The 23,019-nt window shown below is 33.8% G+C and overlaps 1 protein-coding gene across 2 annotated transcripts; it reads left to right on the plus strand.

Moving 5' to 3' along the window:
* On the plus strand, nt 10,056-22,797 carry LOC109346033 (L10-interacting MYB domain-containing protein-like). 2 transcript variants are annotated; one of them, XM_019585382.1, is made up of 6 exons: nt 10,056-10,197; nt 11,170-11,516; nt 11,602-12,096; nt 20,420-20,905; nt 20,999-21,487; nt 22,125-22,797. In XM_019585382.1, the coding sequence occupies exons 1-6, from the start codon at nt 10,191-10,193 to the stop codon at nt 22,668-22,670; spliced, it is 2,370 nt and encodes a 789-aa protein (XP_019440927.1). In that variant the 5' UTR covers nt 10,056-10,190; the 3' UTR covers nt 22,671-22,797. The 2 variants fall into 2 exon arrangements, with proteins under 2 accessions (XP_019440927.1, XP_019440928.1); XM_019585383.1 differs by having other exon boundaries at nt 21,002-21,487; nt 22,125-22,670.

The raw sequence follows: 23,019 nt of genomic DNA on the forward strand, positions 1-23,019 counted from the left end.
AAAAGTGTTTTGCTTGACATAAAGGGTTGGCACTATTTTGGAGTGGCTTTGATTCAGAGGTTGAATAGTGCATTGAGAGTAAAAAAACAAACCATAGTAATAAAAATAGATATTATGGACTTTGTTAAGAATTTCCCAAGGCTATGACTTTTTAGAGAGAATTTTCTAGACTGTTGAGTTTTTTTATGGAGCAGAGTGCCTTTGCTGAAAAAACAAGAACAGTTGAAAGTGCTGAAAAAACAAGAACAATTGGAAAGTAATGATGTTCCTGTAGGATTCAAATAAGTTTAATATCTATGCAATGTAATTACATTTCAGTTTTTCAGGTGGAATACATTATCCACTTTTATAATATACCAACAATAATGGAAAGATTCTTCATTTCAAATAAACTACCTTCATTTTAAATAGAATATTTTCACTTCAAATATTTCATTCATATATCAAGCAGTATTTCAAATTGTGGATTGTATTACATGACATGGCCATAATATTGCGGTGACGGCCGCAACCATATCATACTGTAATTACAGTGTGATACTGAATTATAGTGATGACCACAATAGGCTGTAATTCAACTGCAATATAACCACATCGGGCTGCATCAGACCGCATTGATGTCAAAAATATGTTTTTACTCATTGAATAATTAACACTACAACGGTCACAATTTGCATCACAACGACCTTAATAACTACAATCACAATAATCATAATCACGATCATAATCATAATCGCAGCCGTAACTTAAAACACTGGTATCAAGTAAATGATGATAACTAACAAGTATAAGAGAAATTCTGAAGTGGAGGTTATTATCAATTAATAAAGATTTGTTTAGTTATAAAGTTTGATTGGGACAATAAGAAAGGGAATAATTTGATTGAGGCCGTGTTTAAAACCATAACATTTAATGTATAAAACCTTCTCAATATATTGTATTTTTTGTATTATTAAGGATATCTCCTTACTTTGTGGGTGAGGAACTCATCCTTGGGTACGTAATTGTCTCTCCCAACAAATGTTATTTATAGGAATTGAACATTTGATATTTTGATTATCCTAGAGTAATATTATGTCTTTTGCAAATGATTTCAATGACCTATTTTTTCTTTCTAATTATCCCCATAAAACCTCTTATTGTTGTCTTTTGAAAGAGAATAATTTGGTAAAGTTAGTTTCTATATAAACAGAATGTTAAATTATTAATAGAAAAATGAGGAAACTATTATCATGAGACTTACAACAATAAGAAAATGTTTACCATTATAATAGTATATGTTAGTCAGCTTTGGTGGTAGGAGGAAACCGTCATTGTGATACAAAAGGGCAATAAAATCATAATGACATATAAAAAATTAAAATTAAATAATAATTTCTTACCATCCAGATTAAAACAAAATACATAAATGAAAATTTTTGTTAGTAATGTGAAGAAATTTATTTCACCTGCAATTAAAGTTTAAAGGGCAAGTTGAAAAGAAAAAATAGTTCATACTTATTAATTGCAAAAAAAATATATAAAGTATATGATTTTTTTATAAACTTTTCCCTAAAATAAGGATGATTGAGGTAACAATAACAAATATAGCTATATCCTAAACAATTTAAATAGAACCATCTCACTTTAGAAACACTTCAATTATCTATATAGTTTTTATTGGTACTACCAATGATATTTTCTTATATTATAGGTAAGGAACTAATCTCTTTTGAGATGTGTAATTGTTGCTCTCAACAAGTGAGAATCAAACCTTTAACCTTTTGATTATCCTAAAATTTAGCAGGATTTTATACAACTAGACCAATGTATTATTAGTATCTAATATCTATGGTTGTATTGGAGAAAAGTTGAACCCTTAGATGCGATTGTTATTGACTGGTTTAGCACAATTGTCAAATAAGAAAAAAATGATATCCAAATAAACATTTTTTACATTGTTATTGTATTATTTATCATATTTAATTGACTTCTAAATTAAATAATACAATTAAATTATGAAAAATGTACTAATTTTGTATATATATATTTTACCAGTAGTGAATATATCACACTGTTGATAAATTCAACCTCATTTCTTTATAAGCATAGTCTTAGGTTATTTTGCATAAATAATAAAGAAAATTATTGATTTTATTTTATTTTTCAACAAATTTGTTATTGTTTTTCCTACTGTCATTTTTATTCTTCTTTTCATAATTACTTTTTTCTCTCCACAATAATATTGGTACATGTATAATTGATAACTAAGTAATTAAGGTTGTCTTGACATCTAATTACAATTAAATAGAAAATATGTTTTTTTCCATGAAAATGAAGATTGAATATTCACTTTAATCCTTATGAAATTTCTTATGTACCATTTTAATCTTAAAATAATAAAAATCCAAAGTAATACTTGAAGATTGGGGATATGCGTTATAATAGTAGGTATGAGAGACTAAAGCGTCTCAAAAAAATAGTCATAATAAATATTAAAAAAACTAATTCAACTCACTTTTAAATCTTTTGAAACTAGATTTTGTTTTATTTTTCAGAAACTATATTGCTATACTAAATTTTAAAGTATCTTCCTTGGGAAAGAATATGAGAGTGAAATTTATTTGACATGACTTGAGGCAAATCTCCCATATACATGGTATAGAAGTTTAGGGTGATAAAAAAGATTGGTCAAGTTTAAATGAGTTAATCAAGTAATTTATTATTATATAGACAAAAATTGTTAAAAATGATAAGATAATAATAATACAAATAATAACTAAGAAGATAAACAAAGATAATTAAATCTTAGATAAAATATTGTTCTATCAATCCAAATTTATATAACATGTCTTCTCGAGTTAAAGCTTAGTAAGTTTTAAGCTTGTTACAAATAATTACTTTTAAAATAAAAATAATTAAGTAATTATATAGGTCCTAAAAAAATCGTTGAAATGTGTTGTGAATTGCAAAATTTGCCTATAATCAATATTGGAATGATCAAAGATAGAAAGACAGACACAACTAATATAGTTCATTATTGTGACAAATAGGCGTCACTGAGATGATCGTTAGTGAAAAGAAAAATCATTGATATAACCACCACCAGAATGATCGTCTATGAGAAAATAAGTCACTATTGACTTAATTCTTCGATTAGAGAAAAATGCATCACCGGAATAAACGTCAGTATGAATAGAACACAATGATATCACCATCGGAATGATCATCTATAGAAAAAAGTCGCCACTAACTAATTGATTAATGAGACAAAAATATGCACTACCACAATGATAGTCCATGTGAAGATTATCAAATATATAAATAAAGGAAGAAAAAAAAGTGAATTCTAGTATTGGAGGAATGTTTATAATTGTTCCATGTAATATACAGTTGTGACATCGGAAAAAATGAATAGATACTAACGAGATAACATAGTAAAGGGGATGACTATTCAATGTTCCAAATTTCTGGCTTGGCGACAATAAAATAATGACCGGATAAATCACAGAGGATAAAACCACTTTGATACTATATAGAAGTTTAGGATGGTAAAAAGATTGATTAAACTCAAATATAAGTTAATCCAAGTAATTTATTATATAGCCAAAAAATATTACAAACGATAAGATAATAACAATCAAAATAATAACTAACAAGATAAATAAAGCTAAGTAAATCTTAAATCACATAATTTCTACCGATCCAAATATGGAATAATGGAATATATTACTTGTCCCTCTTTGTGTGATAAGTAATATTGGTAAAAAAAATAAACCTAGGATGAAGAAAATCTGCCATTGGTCCACCAAGTATGTTTCAAAAATTCCCTGCTTTTCTTCCTTCATTTGTGTTTTTTTTAATCTTCTTTTGTAGTTAAAAAAGATGCAAACTTGCAATGAAATTCTAAGGTTTCGCACATTCTAGTAAAGATGAGAAATTAGTGTCATGGGTGTGTATCAATACTTTTTCAAAAGGTGATACCTTTAATTGGTTAGGTTGGCAAGAAGTGTTGGAAAAATATTTCAAAATAATTTGTTTACTCTATTTACCATGTGCATTTTCATTAATTAAATAGAAACATCTGCAAACTTTTAAAGAATGGACGATGCATTTGATTAAGAATGGACAATGTGCCTCTATTGGAAAACGAAATTTGAATATAGAAGTTTTAATTTGTTAACATTTCCCCATGAATTGCCATTTCAGGTTGTAATATTTTATTAATTTGTCTTATATTTCTGTATAATAATTATAGTAATTCATTTCCATATATGATCTTAAATAAGGACAGAGTTGTAAAAGTAGTCATTAATATTGGCTTGATTTTCTATACAGGCAAATAAATAATAACAAATATGTTGTTCTAAAAATGAAGCAATATTTATATATATATATATGAGGATGAATATGTTTACACCCAAGTTAAGTTACACAAGTTATACCCAATCTCAATTTCAGCCATTAATTTTTTACATCTAATGGACAATATGGATTAAACTTGAAGGTCATCTAAGATTCATCTTTTTTTCCCTCACCACTTATTTCATTCATCCATTTGGTCCGTTAAATTTAAAAAAAATTAATGGATGAAATTGAGGGTAACACCTGACTTAAACTTAAGTTACATTAGTTATACTCAATATCATCCATTCATTGTTTTTTTAAAATCCAATGGATCATATGGAGTGAAACTTAAAAGTCATCTAAGATTCATTTTTTTCTCTCATCACCTCATTTACTCACCCTATGATCATTGGATTTTAAAGAAATAAATAGATGAGATTGAGTGTAATTAATATAATTTATATATATATATGCGATAGTTATGTTAACCCAACCCTTTGATAAAAAGTTAAATTACACTATCAATAAATTGGGTAGCAAAGATCATTATTCTCTATTTAATAAATTCCTGACGTATCAATCCAACATTAGGCATTTGAATGATATTATTAATATCATATCAATCAAGGTATTAGTATGATAATATATTGCTTCATTAATTAAAAGGTAAATTATATATACATATACACTATATTAATATTAATATTTAAAAAAGTTAATAAATATTTTTACTTAGACCATTTGTTAACAAAATATGTGATTTTATGATAGACTATATTATAAAAATATAAACAAATGAAGTGATTGTGTGTTTTGATAAAATTAGGAGACTCATTTATTCACTATGATTATGTGAATAAATAGATAATAAAATATCTGAGATAATGTAACTCAATCCCACAAAATAAAGAAGACATTGGAACAAGATAAAGAAGAGATTGGAACAAATTATATAATATCCTAAAATAGCTAATTTCCAATAATGTGGATAAATAAGGAAGATATTATTTCCTTCACTCCATCTCAAGTTGAAGCGTGATGATCACGAACACCCAACTTGCTCGACAAGAAGCGAAAGTGTTCAGTTCCAAGTGGTTTGGTGAAGATGTCTACTATCTCATTTTTTGTATCAATGTATAAATGATGGACTTTAAGAGGTTCAACTCTTTCACAAACAAAATAGTAATCCATTTCAACATGTTTAGTATGTTCGTGAAAGACAAAGTTGTCGGCTATGTGTGTTGCCACTTGATTGTTGCAATAAAGTGAAGTAGGCCCAACTGGTGGCGCTGCAAAGTCATGTAATAGCCATTGCACCCATAAGATTTCATTCATTGTCGTGGCCATTGCTTGATATTCTGCTTCAACCGAGGATCGAGAAACAACAAACTACTTCTTAGTGCATCAAGATATTGGTGCACCTCCAAACATGATCATGTATCTATTATGGGAGCGTCGAGTAAGTAAATAACCTCCCCAATCAACATCACAAAATGTAGTCAAAGTCAAACCTCTAGTGGATGGCAAGAAAAATGCCTTGTCTGGGTGTTGATTTTGATATATCTCAAAACTCTTGTTGTTGCATCCATGTAGATTTGTTGTGGACTAGACAAAATTGGGTGAGCATATTTACTACAAAATTAAGGGAAAGTCTAGTGACTTGTATGTATAGTAAGCGACTAATTAATCATCAATATTGGACGATGTCTACTGGTAGAGTATCAAGTACTGCATCCAAATAAATGTTTTGTTCATGGGAAAGGTACCAGAACGACAAACCTACAACCCATTCTCTTCTAAGATGTCCAAGGTGTATTTCCTCTGACTGAGAACGAGTCCATCAACGGTACGTGCTACTTAAACTCCAAGATAATATTTCAAAGGCCCCAAGTCTTTTGTACTAAAATATTCATCAAGGTATTTCTTTACTTCATCAATCTTTGCATCACTATTGTCTATCACAATGACATCATCAATGTATATAAAGGTAGAAACATAAGTTAGGTCTCTCTTGTAGATAAAAAGAGAATGATCAACACGACATTGATGAAAACCAGCTTCTAGGATAGCACATGTGAACTTGCAATTCTAATTTCGGGATGCCTAATGTAAACCGCAAAATGATTTTCTTAAACGACACACTCTAATGTCTCTTGCCTTTGAGAATCCTTGTGAATTTTTCATGTAAACATCGTCTTGGAGATCTCTATACAAGAAAGCATTGTTGACATCTAATTGATGAATGACCCAATGTTTTTTCGTAGTAACCGAGTAAGCTACATACAATGACCAATTTTGCTACCAGAGCAAATGTCTCATGAAAATCGATCCCCTCCACTTAAGGGAATCTTTTTGCCATGATTCATGCCTTGTATCACTCCACCTTCTCGTTGGGTTTATATTTCATTTCGCACACCCATTTGGGGTCCACAACATGCTTTCCGGGTGGAAATGTTCAAGGGTCCAAGTCCCATTTTGTTCAAGTGCATCAATCTCCTTCTGCATCGCTTCTCTCCATCAAAGTTCTTTTACTACATGGTGGAAATGTTTTGCTTGATCGAATGATGTGATGACAAGCAAGTAAGCCTTATGAGAACTAGAATTTTTTTTCATAAGAAACATAATGGGAGAGATAATGTACCATCTAGGATCCTTGATTGGTTGTGGGTGGCGAATGGTCTATGGAGGGTAAACGAGTGACATAATCACCAAGTTTTTTTGGTTTGGCTTTGACCTATTCTAATTTATTGCGCAGAGGTTGTTGATCCAATTCATTGTTAGCATATTCTGATCCACTATTGACCATTTGGTCAACACCACCTTGGCTCAATACAACATCATTTTCTTCAATTCCATGGTTGATTGTTTGATCACCACCATCCATACTCAAGCCTTCCTCCCCGTCTTCATATTGTGTGTTGGCGGAAGCAGATAAAGGACCTATATTAGTTTTGTCATCCATGGCAACTGGCAAGCTCTCTTCAAAGCTACTCATATCCTCATTTACTTTGGGAATTTCATCCAAAGTTATTTCCTCAAAAGGAAAATTGTTTTCAACAAATTTCATATCGTTTGATGTCACAATCTTCCTTGCCTCCAAGTCATACATACAATACCCATTTTGTCCTTGTAGATAACAAACAAAAATGCAATGTCTCCCTCTTACCTCAAATTTGTCTCCCCTGTTTTATTATAATGTTCATAAACAAGATAAGCAAAGCCTCACATATGTTCACAAATGGGTCTTTTGCCAAATAAGATTTCATATGATATTTTATTTCCAACAACCTTAGAAGGAAGTCTATTTATGATGTATGTTGCTATTAAAACTCATCCACCATAAAAACCAATGGGTAAATTTTCCTGAAATCTTAATGCTCGTGCTATTTCAAGGATATGTCTAAGTTTTCTTTCAAGTACCTCGTTTTGTTATGAAGTGCAAGTGCAAGTGCAAGTAGTTTCTAACATAATTCCATGCTCAATATAAAAGCTCATCATTCAATTTGAAGTGAACTCTCATCATTATCACTCCTTATCCTCTTGACATTTCCCCCGAATTGTGTGTCCACCATTTTTTAAATGGCCTGTAAACATTCACTCGCATAGATTTATGTTTAATCAAGTAAATCCGCACAACACAACTAAAACCATCAACAATTGACAAGAAATAATGCACTCCGTAAAATGAGGGGACACGATAAGGCCCCAAATGTCAGAGTGTAATAAGTCAAAACAAGCAACTGGTTTTATTGAACCACCACAAAATTGAAAACGTGTATGCTTAGCCTTTACACATGAATCACATGGCTCAATGTCAAAGGTTCTATTATAATTACCCAAGAACTCTATTTCATGAAGCTTAGAATTTTAAGCATGACCCAATTTTCTGTGCCAAACTTCTGCATTAATCGAAACTACTATTACTATTACTTTATTTGTGGTTAGCTCCAAGTAGTATATACCATTGTTGCACCTACCCATATCAATTAGGGTCCTCAAGCATAAGTCTTGCATTATGCAAAAATCTGAAAAAATGTTAACATTCAAGTTTCTTATCATTCTACTAACTAAGAGTAAATTACACTTAAATTTAGGAATATGCATAACATCATTGAATTTCAAACCATCCGGTAGGACCGAACTCCCAACTCCATGTACGGGCACAACATATCCATTAGGAATAGTGACTGGCATGTCATTATTATACTTTCGCTCATCTTCCAACATGTTTTTATCACATGTTATATGTTCAATAACACTTGTGTCTATCATCCGAGTATTATTTAAAACCATCTTACCAACCATGTTGGCAGAAGGTGAGGCATTTTCTGAGGCCTAGCCATCAATATATGAATAGTGGTGTATCAACTTAACACATTGCTCAACCTTTAGCCCATAATTGGACTTGAGTCGACATTAACATGTGCTGCCTTATGATTTCCTTTTCTTTCAATTAGTCATTCCGACACCATATTTCCCTTCCTAGTCGGCCACCATTCTGGGTAACCAATTTATTTGAAACACCGTCCGAAATCATATCTGTAACGACCACAACAAGTACATCATAATGGAAGATCAAATCCTCTACCTTACCCTCCCTTTCATGTTGACGATTCTGAAAGTTGTTTTTCAGTAGTAGGGTTTCCTTTTTAGATCCACGATTATGAGAATAGTTTTGGAAAACAACAACTTTGGGAATGAGTTTGCTTCCGACGGAGATGATCCTTTGTTGTTCATCCTCCAACACTATATGATAAGCTGAACTCAGGCCTGATGTTGATTTCATAGATAAAATCCGAGTTTTAATGGATCTAAAACTATCATCCAATCTCATTAAGAACTCATAGAGTCGTTCCTTTTCTTTAGTTTCAATTAATTTTCTTCCAATGTTGCATGTACACTTCCCGCAAGTACATTTCGGCATGAGCGAAACAAATTGGATTTCATCCCGGAGTCCTCACAACTTTATATAATAGGTAGAGATTGAGGCCCTTTCTTGACATGTGGTGGTGAACGGACACTTGAGTTCATAAGCCCGATAAGCACTTTCTTTACCAAAACGCTCCTCCAAGTTCTTCCAGATTTCTTCAGCACTGTTAGCGTATTTTACGTTATTCCTTATCTTCTTTTCGATGACTATTGTTACCCAACCTTTGATCAAAGCATCACAACACTTCCAAGGCATTAGATCACATGAACCTTCATCGAGAATTTTTATGCTTCCATTTATTTTTTACAAAAATGAAATATAACATGAATAATGGATGATGAACTGACAATATATAAAACTCTTACATTGACTATTGACTATGCATACATTTTTTCTCATAATATAATATCTATGCATTTTAGTGTAAATATTTGTAGACAATCACTATATCATCTACCATTTATTTGAACTATTTTTTTTGAAAAATCAACAATAATTAAATATGAATGGTGAATTATATAATTATAATATATAAAACTTTTAAATTACTAGTGGATACATTTTTTTTCTAATAATACATTACTAATTGAATATCAAATGTATATAAAGGGAACATCTATAGTATAATGGTGATATCCTTTCTAATATAAATTTTTTAAGAGTTGAACTCTAGTCCTTGCTTAATATGTTGAATCAGCCAATCCTACGTCATATATGCAAATATGAGATATTAAATGATAAAATAATAAAATAAAAAATCTCTGTTTAATTTTCTAATTTGTTAACAACTCTTGTTAAACTTTACGTATATGCAACTATGCATTCTGTGTTTACCTTTTGTTATTAAACGGAGACGCACCCTGCTTCCGATTCATCAACGAAAGTGCCTCTCCTTGCGGCGGTGTTATCCACCGGAATTCAAATTCCGGTGACCATGACAGGTGGCTCTCTCTTTCTTCTTTTTAATTTTGATTAACTACTTTGGTTTATGCAAATTTCACATTTACATTTTGGGTTTTCGCTTCAATTCCCTTTGAAATTTCTTACGAGTTCTTGAATTGTGGCTTTTAGCCTTGACTGAAACTGTGTCTGTTTTCTTTGGTACTGTACTTCTAGTCTTGGTACCCATCCTTGGGTCTTATTTCGGAGACAGAGAGAGAGAAAAATGTATCCACGACATCGTAAGAGTTTTTTAAGACCATCATCATCATTCACTGTTAATATCTAATCAGAGTCTTGAGTATAAGTATTACAGATGAATGGTGGATGATGTACTCATTGTGTATAAATCTTTACACGAACATATTACACTTCTTATTTTTGGTTTGGTTGTTGAAAAAAAAAAGATGTATGCCTTGACAATGTATGAGTTCTATACACTATCACTGCATCATTCACCATTTATATTTAATCATCATTGACTCTTCAAGAACAGTGCATAGATATTATACTCTTGATTGTTTGGGATTCACATGCAGCTATGTTTTGCTCTTTATGTATTCTACATTGTTGGACTTGATCCATTCATAGGGGTGCACTTTCAATAGTCTATTCACACTCTCTGCTAATCACTTATTATTTTATTTTTTAATTTTAGGAAATTTTCATTAGTTAGTGATGTTACTGAGTCTTTTAGGAAATTTTCATTAGTTGGTTAATCCGATCAATTCATTGATGATCAGTAAGTATGATGGTTTTACTGATGATCCTGCACGTATTTCTGGCATATCTCATAGTGTGACACTATATTTTTTGTTGACCAGTAAGTGTGACACTATCTTTTGATGATTCTGCACGTATTACTGATGGTTTTACTGAGTCTTCTGATGATCACTAAGTGTGGCACTCTATGTTTTTCTTCCCCTTAATTCACAAGAAGCAAAAGTATAATAGTGTATCATATGGATTTTCAGGGATGCATCCAAAAGCATACCAGACTCGTAGTTCTAATGTCAAAGAGAAGTACATGGTCTGGACAAGTGAAATGGACTATTGTCTCGTTGATGTACTTGCTGAGCAAGTGAAAATGGGGAACAAAGTAGATGACATCTTGAAGCCTGCGGCATTTGCAGCTGCATTGAAAGTGTTAAATGCAAAGTTTGGTTTGTATTTGACAAAACAACACATAAAAAACCGGCTAAAGACATATAGGAAGCAGTTTAGAGTTTTGAAGGAAATCCTTGCTCATCGAGGATTTGTCTGGAATGAGACCCAACAGATGGTTACTGCAGATAATTCTGTGTGGAATGATTACATCAAGGTAATCTCGTTATCTGTGATATGATATGCACTCCACCAGTTTGCAGTTTTATGTTGGTCATCTGATATTCATATGTTTCTTGCAGGCACACCCTGATGCCAGGATTTTCCGAGCAAAGCCCATTGAAAATTTTGACAAGTTATGTATAATTCTTGGAAATGATCAAGAAATTGCAAGCTTTTCTGAAAATTTTACAGAAATTGGTCTAAACTTGACAGTTGATAAGGGGGATCTAGATGTTTCCTTTGTGTCTGAAATACAGACTTATGGAAACCAGGCCAAAAGTCTGAGGTGGACACAAGAAATGGACCATTGGCTTGGAAGGATTCTTGCGGACCAAGTGAGGAGAGGGCTTAAAGTAGATAAGGTTTTGCAGACAGAAGCATATGATACAGCTGTTTCAGCTTTAAATGCAAAATTTGGGCTTCATCTTACAAAATACAACATTAAAAACCGTCTTAAAACTTGGAAGAAACAATATGAACAACTAAAGGAAATTCTTTCTCATGCTGGATTTAAGTGGGATGAAACAAGGAAAATGGTCACTGCAAATGATTCTACATGGAATGACTATATCCAGGTAAGTTGTTACTTATAGGACCATTATATATCAATTTACAACTAGTAGTTTTTGTGTTTTAAGTTCAAGTCTAAACCTCCTGAAATTCAAAATTATTGTCTTTTGACCCTGGTCATCCCATCAATAGACAATAGCTATGAATATTTAATTTCGGAAGTTTTTGCTTGGATGATTTTGTCTTGCATGGACAAAATATGCTCAAAGAATGATTAAGGTGTCATTGCAAATAATTTCTTTTTGCGGCACAATAGTAAGGTTGTTTGCCTTGTGACATGGAGGTCATGGATTCAAATCCTGGAAGCAGCCTTTTCACTTTTGAGAGTAGGGATGCATACATCTAATCTCCCAAGACCCAACTAGTTGGGAGCCTCGTACACTGGGCCACCTTTACTTATGTATCTGTGAGTGTTGACATAGTGATTAAGAATCTTTTTTTGTAGAGGCCTTTTAGAAGTGATTCCTCTCCTAGGTAAGCATTTGGCAAGTTTTTGGCATGTCATATAGTACCGTTGAGCTTGATGTGACAATAAATATAGAAACATTTTGACTTTGAAGTTCAAAGATTTTAGGAATGTTTATTAAATGGACTTGTTCAAATCATGAAAGATCAATGTTCAGCTTAATGTTGATTTTATCGGGTTAATATTGTCAAACCTGCAGCAATAGAGGAGATTCCATGGTAAACTTCCCTTGTATAGAATTTGATAATAGTGATAACCAATAAAATATTATTTTATATATTAGGTATATTCCAGTGTTTTGGAGGGATTTGATTCTGGGATGTAATTTAATTACAGGTGTTGGTTTTGACTTTATTAGTGAATAGCTTTCTATTCACTTGTATTAATTAAGATTTTGTTGATTAGAATCAGTTGTGAGGTAGTTACTGACAGTTACTAAAACTACCTCTTAGGCTTGTAAGAGAAGCTTGACATCATCTATAAATAGAGATGCACTTCTAATTCATTGTATCAAATTTTCATAATCTGAAATAATATCAAGGATTGGAAGTTACCACTTTCCTTTTCTCTCTTTCTCTCTCATCATCTCTCTATCAATCTCTCTCAGTTCTTCAACTTTCAGCAATTTACTGAAGTTTATATGGTATCAATCGCGCCAATGGCCACTGCTACTGATCCTGCTGTGGATCCATTTTCTTCTCCACCAGTTTCTGCTTCTGCTGGACCAATTCATGTGCATTCTCCATCACTTTCATTGCAAGTTCCAGGTACGAAACTTACTGAAAAGAATTACCTCACATGAAGCCAATTCATGCTTGCTATGGTCAAATCAAATCGTGCCCTAAGGTTCATCAATTCCACTGACGTACCTCTACGTTTTCTCACTGCTTCTGATTGTGGCCTCAATCACATGAATCCTGCATTTTCCAGATGGGAGGAGCAAGATCAGGCCATGTTTTCATGGTTTCTCAACTCAATTTCAGAATCATTGCAACCTCGTGTTGTAGGTTGTGTTTACTCATGGCAGTTATGGAATGAGTTGTATGCCTTTTGCAATTCACACATTAAAGCAAGGAGTCGTCAATTGCGCACTCAATTCATTCTCTCTCTCTCAAGGTTCTTTATCCATTTCTGAATTCTTTTCGAATTCAAGGTTCTCACTGATTCTCTTATCTCTATTGGCACTCTTATCTCTATTGGCACTCTTATCTCTCTTGAAGAGCATGTGGATTGTATTTTGGACGGCTTGAATGAAGATTCAGCCTGTTGTTACTACTATTGAAAGTCAGCTGCATCCTCCTTCAGTGAATGATCTAGAACAGTTTTTACTCACTTTTGAATCAAGGTTGGTAAGGAATAAGCAGAAATCTTTTTCTGATGCTTTATCTGCTAATGTGGCAGCAACATCATCTCCCTCACAATCTCCTAATTCTGTCACAACGCCACCTAATTCAACTCCTACCACTGCTGCTTCTCCTTTCTCCTCTCTTCCAAGACCTTATGGCAGTTTTAACCCTGGTTTTCCATCACAAACAAGAGGAGGACGTATGGAAGATGTGGTGGTTGTGATCCATGTCCAGGAAGGTACTCACCAAGGTCCACTAGTTATTTTTGCAACTACTGCAATTGTGCTGGGCATGATATATATCCTGGTGCTATTATGCTCCTTATGATAATCATCACGTTTCTCTGAATCCAACATATTTCTTTGCCTCCAGCTACTATCATCCTTATGGTACTTCACATGCACCAGTAATGCATTATCCCATTGCACCTAGACACAGGGGATATTCATCTACATTGCCTCACACTTATCCCTCTCATCCTTCTGCCGGTCCTATTCCTAGTGGCCTCCAACATCAACATTACAGAAACATGCCTTCCTCATTGCCTTATGGAGGAGCACCTTATACTAATGCATCATCCTCCTCCTATGCTATGAATGTGAATGCTGCTGGGGAGAACACTGATCCAAGGGTTGCTATGTGGTATCCTGCTATGTGGTATCCTGACTCAGGAGCCACCGATCACCTCACTTCATATGCCACTCTTTTGCATGAACCTAGTGAGCAATTTGGTCTAGAACACATTTACACGGATAATGGCTCAAAGCCCCTATTACTAATGTTGGTAACACTTATTTTGAGTCTTCTATTCAACCTAACGTCTCTTTGTCTCTTTTACTTGTTCCTACTATCACTAAGAACCTTAAGAGTGTGTCTCAATTTGCTAAGGATAATTCATGCTACTTTGAATTTCATCCTAATTTTTTTCTTGTCAAATCACAGGGTTCTGTTCAAGTTATGCTACAAGGATCTCTCACCTCAGAGGGTTTCTATGCATTTCCCAACTTGATTTCTAGGCCTGCATCAAGTCAACCTGCTTCTAATATGTCTAAGTCTAGTTTTACATTTTATTTTCTATGGCATTGTAGACTAGGACATGTCCATGAGGCTGTTGTCAATAATGTTCTAACTAAATGTAACCTACCTCATGCTAATAAAACTACTTTAGATTTCTATTCAGCATGTTATTGTGCTAAAAAAGCTCACAAACTTCATTCTAATGCTTCCACTAATGTGTATGAGAATGCCTTTAATCTAATATAGTTGGACCTTTGGGGACCAGCTCCCATTCACTCTAAGTCTGGTTTTAGATACTACTTATCCATTGTTGATGCTCATACTAGACATACTTGGCTTTATCTTCTTAAACTAAAATTAGATACACTCACTGGTTTTCAACATTTCTTAACAATGGTTGACACACAGTTTCACAAGAAAATAAAGGCTGTCCAGACTGAATGGGGTTAGACCCTTCACTAATTTACTTAACTCCTTAGGTATACATCATAGAGTGTCATGTCCTCACACTCATCATCAACAAGAAACTGTTGAGAGAAAACATAGGCATATAGTTGAAACTGGTCTTGCCTTATTGACTCATGCTTGTCTTCTTATAAAATTTTGGGAGTTTGCTTTCACCACTGTTGTGTATTCATTCTCCCTATTATCTCCTCTCTCACACTCTCCCTGAATACAAGTTTCTTAAAGTCTTTGGTTGTTTCTATTTCCCATCACTTAAGCCATATAAATTCACATAAATTGGAACTCAGGTCATCTGAATATACCTTCCTAGGATATTCTACTACTCACAAAGGTTATAAATATCTCTCCAAAGTTGGATGAATATATATATTCAAAGATGTTGTGTTTAATGTGTTTTCTTTCCCATATGCTAAATCATCATCCCTTCCTTTACCTAGTTCTATCTCTACTCCCAACATCTCATAATCACCGTTTTCCACCAATTCATCATTCTCCTACTCATTGTCCCAATATACCTATGGTGTCCTCCACTGCTCCATCTATCTCACCCAATTTGCCTCACCATTCTCCTTTATCTACTTCTTGTTCCACTCCCATTGTTGAGTCTCCATCTCCTACCTTATCTCCTAGTCATACCTCTTCTTCACCCTTGAGTAATCTAGTTCCCTCTACTACTTCTTCTGATTCTTCTCCCAGTCCATCACCACAGTCCTCTCATCCTATGGTCAGTAGGTCTAAATCTGGAATTGATAAATCAATCATTCCTAGACACATGGTCAGGGTTGCACTTCTTACTCACACTGAACCTTGCACAACTAAAGAAGCCTTACTTGACCCTGTCTGGAAAAATGCTATGCAAGAGGAGTATGATACATTACTAAAGATGGGGACTTGGTCTTTGGTTCCTCTTCCGTCTCACAAACAAACTATTGGCTCTAAGTGGGTATTTAGGGTTAAGGAAAATCCAAATGGCACAATCAATAGATATAAGGCTAGGTTGGTAGCCAAAGGATTTCATCAAAAGGAAGGAGTGGATTACAATGAAACCTTTTCTCCTGTTGTCAAACTTGTAACCATCAAAATTCTTCTTAGCCTTGCTGTTACATACAAATGGGCACTAGAACAATTATACATCAACAATGCTTTTCTACATGACATTCTTAATGAAGAAGTTTACATGGTTCAGCCTATTGGTGACAAAAATATAGTATACAAGTCTCTATATGGGTTAAAACAAGCCCATGGACAATGGTTTGAAAGACTCAAAGGTACCCTCTTTAGTCTACGTTTTCATAATAGTAAGTGTGACAACTCTTTCGTCATTCTCATCACTTCTACATACAAACTTTTTATTCTGGTATAAGTGGATGACATCGTTGTTACTAAATCATCACCTCATATGTTCACACTATTATTGATAAACTTAGTTTTACCTTTGCTCTCATGAAGCTGGGCTTGCTGGACTATTTTCTTGGTATTGAAGTCAAACATCTTTCAGATGGTTCTCTCTTTCTCTCTCAAACTAAGTATATTAAAGACCTTCTTCATAGAGCCAACATGAGTCAGGCTAAACCTATACCTACTCCCATGGGTGCAACCAGTAAACTAACCAAAACAAGATCTAATCCTTTTAATGATCCTAGTCTCTATAGGTCTGTGGTTGGTACACTATAGTATGCCACTGTGACGAGACCTGACCTTGCATTTAGTGTTAAAAAGGTATGCCAATTTATGAGTCAACCTATGCAACATCACTAGAGTGCATTGAAGAGGACTCTGAAGTATTTACAAGGGACATCAGCATTTGGACTTAATGTCAAACCAACTACCTCATCCCTGCCTCTACCTATGCTTGCATGCTGTGATGCAGATTGGGCTTTAGATTCAGATGATAGGAAGTCTATTTCAGGTGCTTGTGTGTTTGTTGGACCCACATTGTCACATGGTGGTCCAAGAAACAACAAACTATCTCAAGATCTAGCATTGAAGCTGAATACAAAAGCTTTTCCTTGGCCTCTCAAGAGATAATTTGGATAGAATCTCAACTATTAGAACTTCAGTTTGCTCATCAAGCACCTCTAATCCTATGTTATAATCTAAGCATTGTGGCAATGGCACATAGCCAAGTGCTTCATAATAGAACAAAGCATATTGAACCGGATCTATTCTTTGTCAGAGATAGAATTCAGTCAAAAGCCCGGTCAAACACATCCCCTCTAAATATTAGACAATATATGTATTGACCAAACCCCTAGCTACATCCAAGTTCACTTACTTCAGAAAGTGCCTCTGAGTTTTTTATCTTCTATCTCTTCATCCTTATATGAAAGGAACAAAGAATATGAACAGAAATTTAAGGGATGGAAATAGAATTAATTTACTAATAATACTGGAATTATACAACACAGGTTTTCGAGAGTCTGACTCTCCACAATTCCCAAATTCTTCCTAAATTCTCCACACCCTCCCCAATCTGATTTGCTACTATTTATACTACATTTAACATCTATTCCTAATTAACATGTCTCTTCAAAAATGGTTGTGGCTGTCTCCATTTGTAATTGTTCTAGATCTGATACTGTTTGGCTCCAAAGGTTGCATCTCTTCTTTACTGGTTGCACCCTCCTGGGTCATGGCTCCTGGTTCCTTGGGTGTTGCTGGTCCATGGTTGTTGTGCCTCTTGCTCGCTGTCTGCGGGTGTATACTCTGGTTATGGGTGGCTTACGCTTATCACTATACCTTGGCTCAACAAGGAGAAATAGAAGAAGGGGGGGGGGGTATAAATTTTCTATTCACTTGTATTAATTAAGATTTTGTTGATTAGAATCAGTTAGTGAGGTAATTACTGACAATTACTAAAACTACCTTCAAGGGGGTGTATTAGTGAATACCTTTATATTCACTTGTATTAATTAAGATTTTGTTGATCAGAATTAGTTAGTGAGGTAGTTACTGACAGTTACTAAAACTACCTCTTAGGCTTGTAAGAGAAGCTTGGCATCATCTGTAAATAGAGATGCACTTGGAGATGTTTAGTTACTTAATTTTGCATCCGTCAGTTGTTTGAAATATTTGAAGTGGAGTTATATGAAGTATATATGGTCATTTGGTGAAAAATTGGCTATGCTAACAAGAGAAATGGAAAGATTCTTCAGAAGTATGTATTATTTGCTGCCATTCATGTCTTTGGTTGAAATTAGATTCTATAAGTTAAGGATCATTATACTATGTTGAGAGAGGGAAAGGATCAGAGAAACCATAAATTTTGTGAATTAGTCAGTGAACTGTTCTCTATTATCCTATTTATAATATTTGAATGTTACAAATAGTACAAGGAGAAGTTTAATATTGTAGTAATTATTATAGTATTGATAATATGTGAATGTTACAAATAGTACAAGGATAAATATAAAACTATAGTAATTATGAACATCTATATCTATATCTATATCTATACTATATATAAAGCTAAAACTTGAAATAACTACCACCATGATTTTATTTTCCTATTTTGCCCTTCATATTTTTATTTCTAGAGTAAAACCATATAATCTTAGATAACTATAATTAATACATCTCAATTTAAGTTGAATATTATAATAAATACAAAAATTATAACATGAAGTACATCCAACAAAACACATTCTAATTATCTAAAATAAAAAATAAAAAATTAATACTTAATATCATAAAAGAATGTGAGAGATATTGTTGTTTTAAAGTTCTAATAGTTCTATCTTCCAAGTGACTATGAATTAAAATGATAAGTGTAGGTCTGTGGCGCCTTTTATTTTATGTACGAAAAAAGAAAAGAGAAGTGTTCTAAGGGTCCTGTGTGCATCATAGCAGGGTATTATTTGTAATTATTGTAAATTATATGGTTATTATGAAGATTATTACTTCCCATCGATTTAGCCCTCTTCTAGGAGAACAGTTATTGTTTCCAGATCTAGAAATTGTAAGGAAACACTGTACAATGGAGTATTCAGAAATAATGTTTAGCCTTTTTCATTCAAGTTAGTATCATAGCTTTCTTATGATCTGGGAACTCTGCTTCCACAACCAATCTATTCTTCCTTCGTTGCAGCTGTCGTCGTAGCCACCTACTTTGTGGTTAAGCCCTTTTATCATGTGCTTTTGCTGCACTCGTATCTCTCTCCAGCTACAAAACCTGCCACTGCCCACTGCCAGCAACTGCCACTTTTCCCACTGGCAACTCACCATACCGATCGTTGCTAAGGGTGGGAATAGGCCAGAAGCCTAAAGGGATCTACAACCTAGCCTATTTCTGGTTTGCAAAGGCCTGACTTATTTTAAAAAACAAGAGAGGCTTAGGCTTTTTAAGAAGCCTATTTAACTATGCAGGGTAAATCCCAGACTTTTGAAAAATCCTATTTAGTCTACCAAGCCTGCCTATTTATTAAATGTTTATATGTGTACATATATAATTAAGAATTTGTAATACTTTTATGATTCACTAATTATATATCAGTTTTGTACACTTGTTAAGTAGTGCTCTGGGGAACCCAAAAGAGCAAAGCTTGTATTAATAAACTAAAAATGTAATCTCTTCATTAAAGACACTACCCCCCTCTAAGCCACCCTGACATGTGCTCTCCTATGCCATCTCCACCTTCAGCGAGCAACCACATGCACCAATGAGACTACTCACGATGTCAGCTTAGGTGATGTTAGTTTTTGTTACAACAGGGTTTATTTATGTCTTCATATGTGTAGTCTAAGACAATTTCTCTTCTTTCAACAATGTCTTACTTTCAAGTATCAATGGTATCTCAAATGTAATTTATGTCGTCATGACATTCGGGTTTCATTTTTGTGTTTACAAACATCATATTTGAACAATTTAGTTTTAATTCAGAATATGGTTTAAGAATCAGAGCGGTCAAATTATTAACTTCTATTTAATTTGCAAAACCAGATGCTATGCATTAGGATTGGATAACACTATTTTACATTTCAAAGCTGGTTGTAGATTGCGTAACTTCATGTTACTAATTTTTTCTATCATGCCAGAAACATCTAGATGCAAGGAGTTTCCGTTCTAGAGTTTTTGAGAACTACGATCAGTTGTGCACAATCTTTGGCCATTTTAGCGAGCCTTTGCATCGTAATGAGTCTTTCCCTTCTGATGAGCATGTGGAGGCTGTAAGTGCCTGCCCGTTTAACTATGATACCATTGTTAAAGATCGAGGGAAGCATATGAGATGGACAAGCGAAATGGACAGCTGTCTAAGTGCAGTTCTCGTGCAGCAAATTAGGCTAGGCAACCGAAGCAAATTTGACTACAAATTAAAATCTGCTGCATTTGAAGCTGCTGTGTTGGCTATTAATGAAAAGTTTCAGCTTCATTTGATGAAAGAACATATTAAAAATCGTCTCAAGACATGGAAGAAACAGTATGATATTCTGAAGGAACTTCTGAAACATAGCAGCTTTGAATGGGATCAGAATCGAAAGATGGTCATGGCAGATGACTCTGTATGGAATGAATATATCAAGGTAAATATGATCCTACTCTTAATTTCTATGTGGCGTTTATTATTTTGCATGACTATAATTTTATGATGGTTATATAAGTTTACCTTTCTAAAGCAGATAAATCCAGATGCTCGGGTTCTTAAAGGACGAGTTATCAGAAACTTCAATGAATTATGCGTCATCATTGGTCACATTGATCCACCAGATATTTCATTGAATGGCAACATGAGTTTGACTATAGATGATGTTTTGGAAGCTGAAGAGACAAACCGCCACGGAACTCGCAATGCAATGATGAAAGTAAAGTATGTGACATGGACAGATGAGATGGATCATTGCTTAACGGAGCTTCTGGTCAATCAAGTAATGATGGGAAACAAGCTTGAGAAAAATTTCAAGACCTCGGCTTATGTAGTTGCTCTAACAGCTCTAAATGAGAGATTTGGCTTGAATTTAACAATAGAAAACATTAAGAACCGGTTGAAGACATGGAAGAAACAGTATGATCTTGTGAAGGAAATGCTGTATCTGGGGGGATTCAAGTGGGACGAGGGACAGAAAATGGTGGTTGCAACTGACTCAGAATGGAATGAATACATTAAGGTATAATCGTCTTCCATCATATTAATTTTAGTTTCAGAAGTTACTTTGGATTGTATACACTATACAGTGTGCATTTGGATAAGCTTTGAAAAAGTGATTTTATGATAGTACGAACAATGACTTTTTTTGTAGATATTTTTGCAATAAACAAAACTAATGTGTTTGGATGCAAAAAAACTTCTGTTTAAAATGTGAAAAGCAGAAACCTGATATTTGAAGAAGCTCTACTCATATCAGCTTCTGATAGAAAAACAGAAAACTAGCTTATTTTATATATTGATTTTATCCCATCTAAATCTTATCCTAATGGTTATGCATGTGTGAGAAGAGATTTTTAAAATAAAATGCGCTTTTCTTGCAAACTAAGCACAAACAGACACATTCTAAATTGCTGTTATATCACTTTAGTTAACACTTGCAGGATGTTCATAAACCCCTAATCTGTTGATAATCTTCAATTCAATCACTTGTCATTATCATTTATGGCATTGAAAAATGTATTTGAAGGCGTATTTGTAGGATCACAACCACATTTTTTTTACCTTTATCTGGTTGCAGTGCTCAACAGGTTATATATGTATATATGTTTATATATATACACACATTTCTGATTCATTATTGCTCCATGTTTTTTCAGAAACATCCAGATGCTATGCATTTGAGAGGCAGATGTATAGAGAACTTCAATGAATTAGGTTTGATTGTTGCCAATGAGCAAACAAGTGGAAATTGGTTGGAAAACTATGAGAGGCCTGATGTAAATCTTTCTCCTAACTATGAAGAGCTTGCAGAAACTCCAGCACTGATGTTAGATCATGAAGAGACAAGCCATGATAACGCCAGCGACGAAGTGCAGGGCTCATCTGAGCAGACAGGAGCAAGGCCTTCATCGTCACATTCCAAACAACCATCGAAAAGGAGACGGACTAGTGATGTTCTGCTACAAATGATGAGTGTTATGGCTGCGGATATTGGCCGGATAGCTGATTCATTGACTGAAAGTAACAAGACTGTGTGCTTGGAGGAAGTGGTTGAAAAGGTACAGAATATTGATGAATTTGATGATGATCTCATCATTGAAGCATGTGAATATTTATGCTTTGATGATAAGAGGGCATGTATTTTTTTGAAATTAGACGAGAGATTAAGGAAAAAATGGTTGTTGAAGAGATTGCGTGGTTAAGCTAGTGTCATGGTTCTTTGCTTAGAGTATCTCAAGTTTAGGTTGTTAAATTATGTATCATGTAATAAATGAGAAAACCAAATTGAAGATAAATGGGAAAAACTAAGTTTTTTGTTTCTTTGATAATTATTACAATGAAGAATTGTTCATATTATAATAATGTTATTACACTATATTTTAGCAAGGTGATGGTCTAGTAATATAAGGCTACACTTAATCTTCGGGATGACAAAAAATGTCAATGGTCAATTCTTGGAAGCGAAACTTGTTGAAATGGACAACCATGTACTCAGCAAGAGTTTAGTTCCTTACCTATCGGGTGAGGGATACTCTAGGTAATACCAAACAA

Source organism: Lupinus angustifolius, chromosome LG04, assembly GCF_001865875.1.
Source record: "Lupinus angustifolius cultivar Tanjil chromosome LG04, LupAngTanjil_v1.0, whole genome shotgun sequence".
NCBI classification, from domain to species: domain Eukaryota; kingdom Viridiplantae; phylum Streptophyta; class Magnoliopsida; order Fabales; family Fabaceae; genus Lupinus; species Lupinus angustifolius.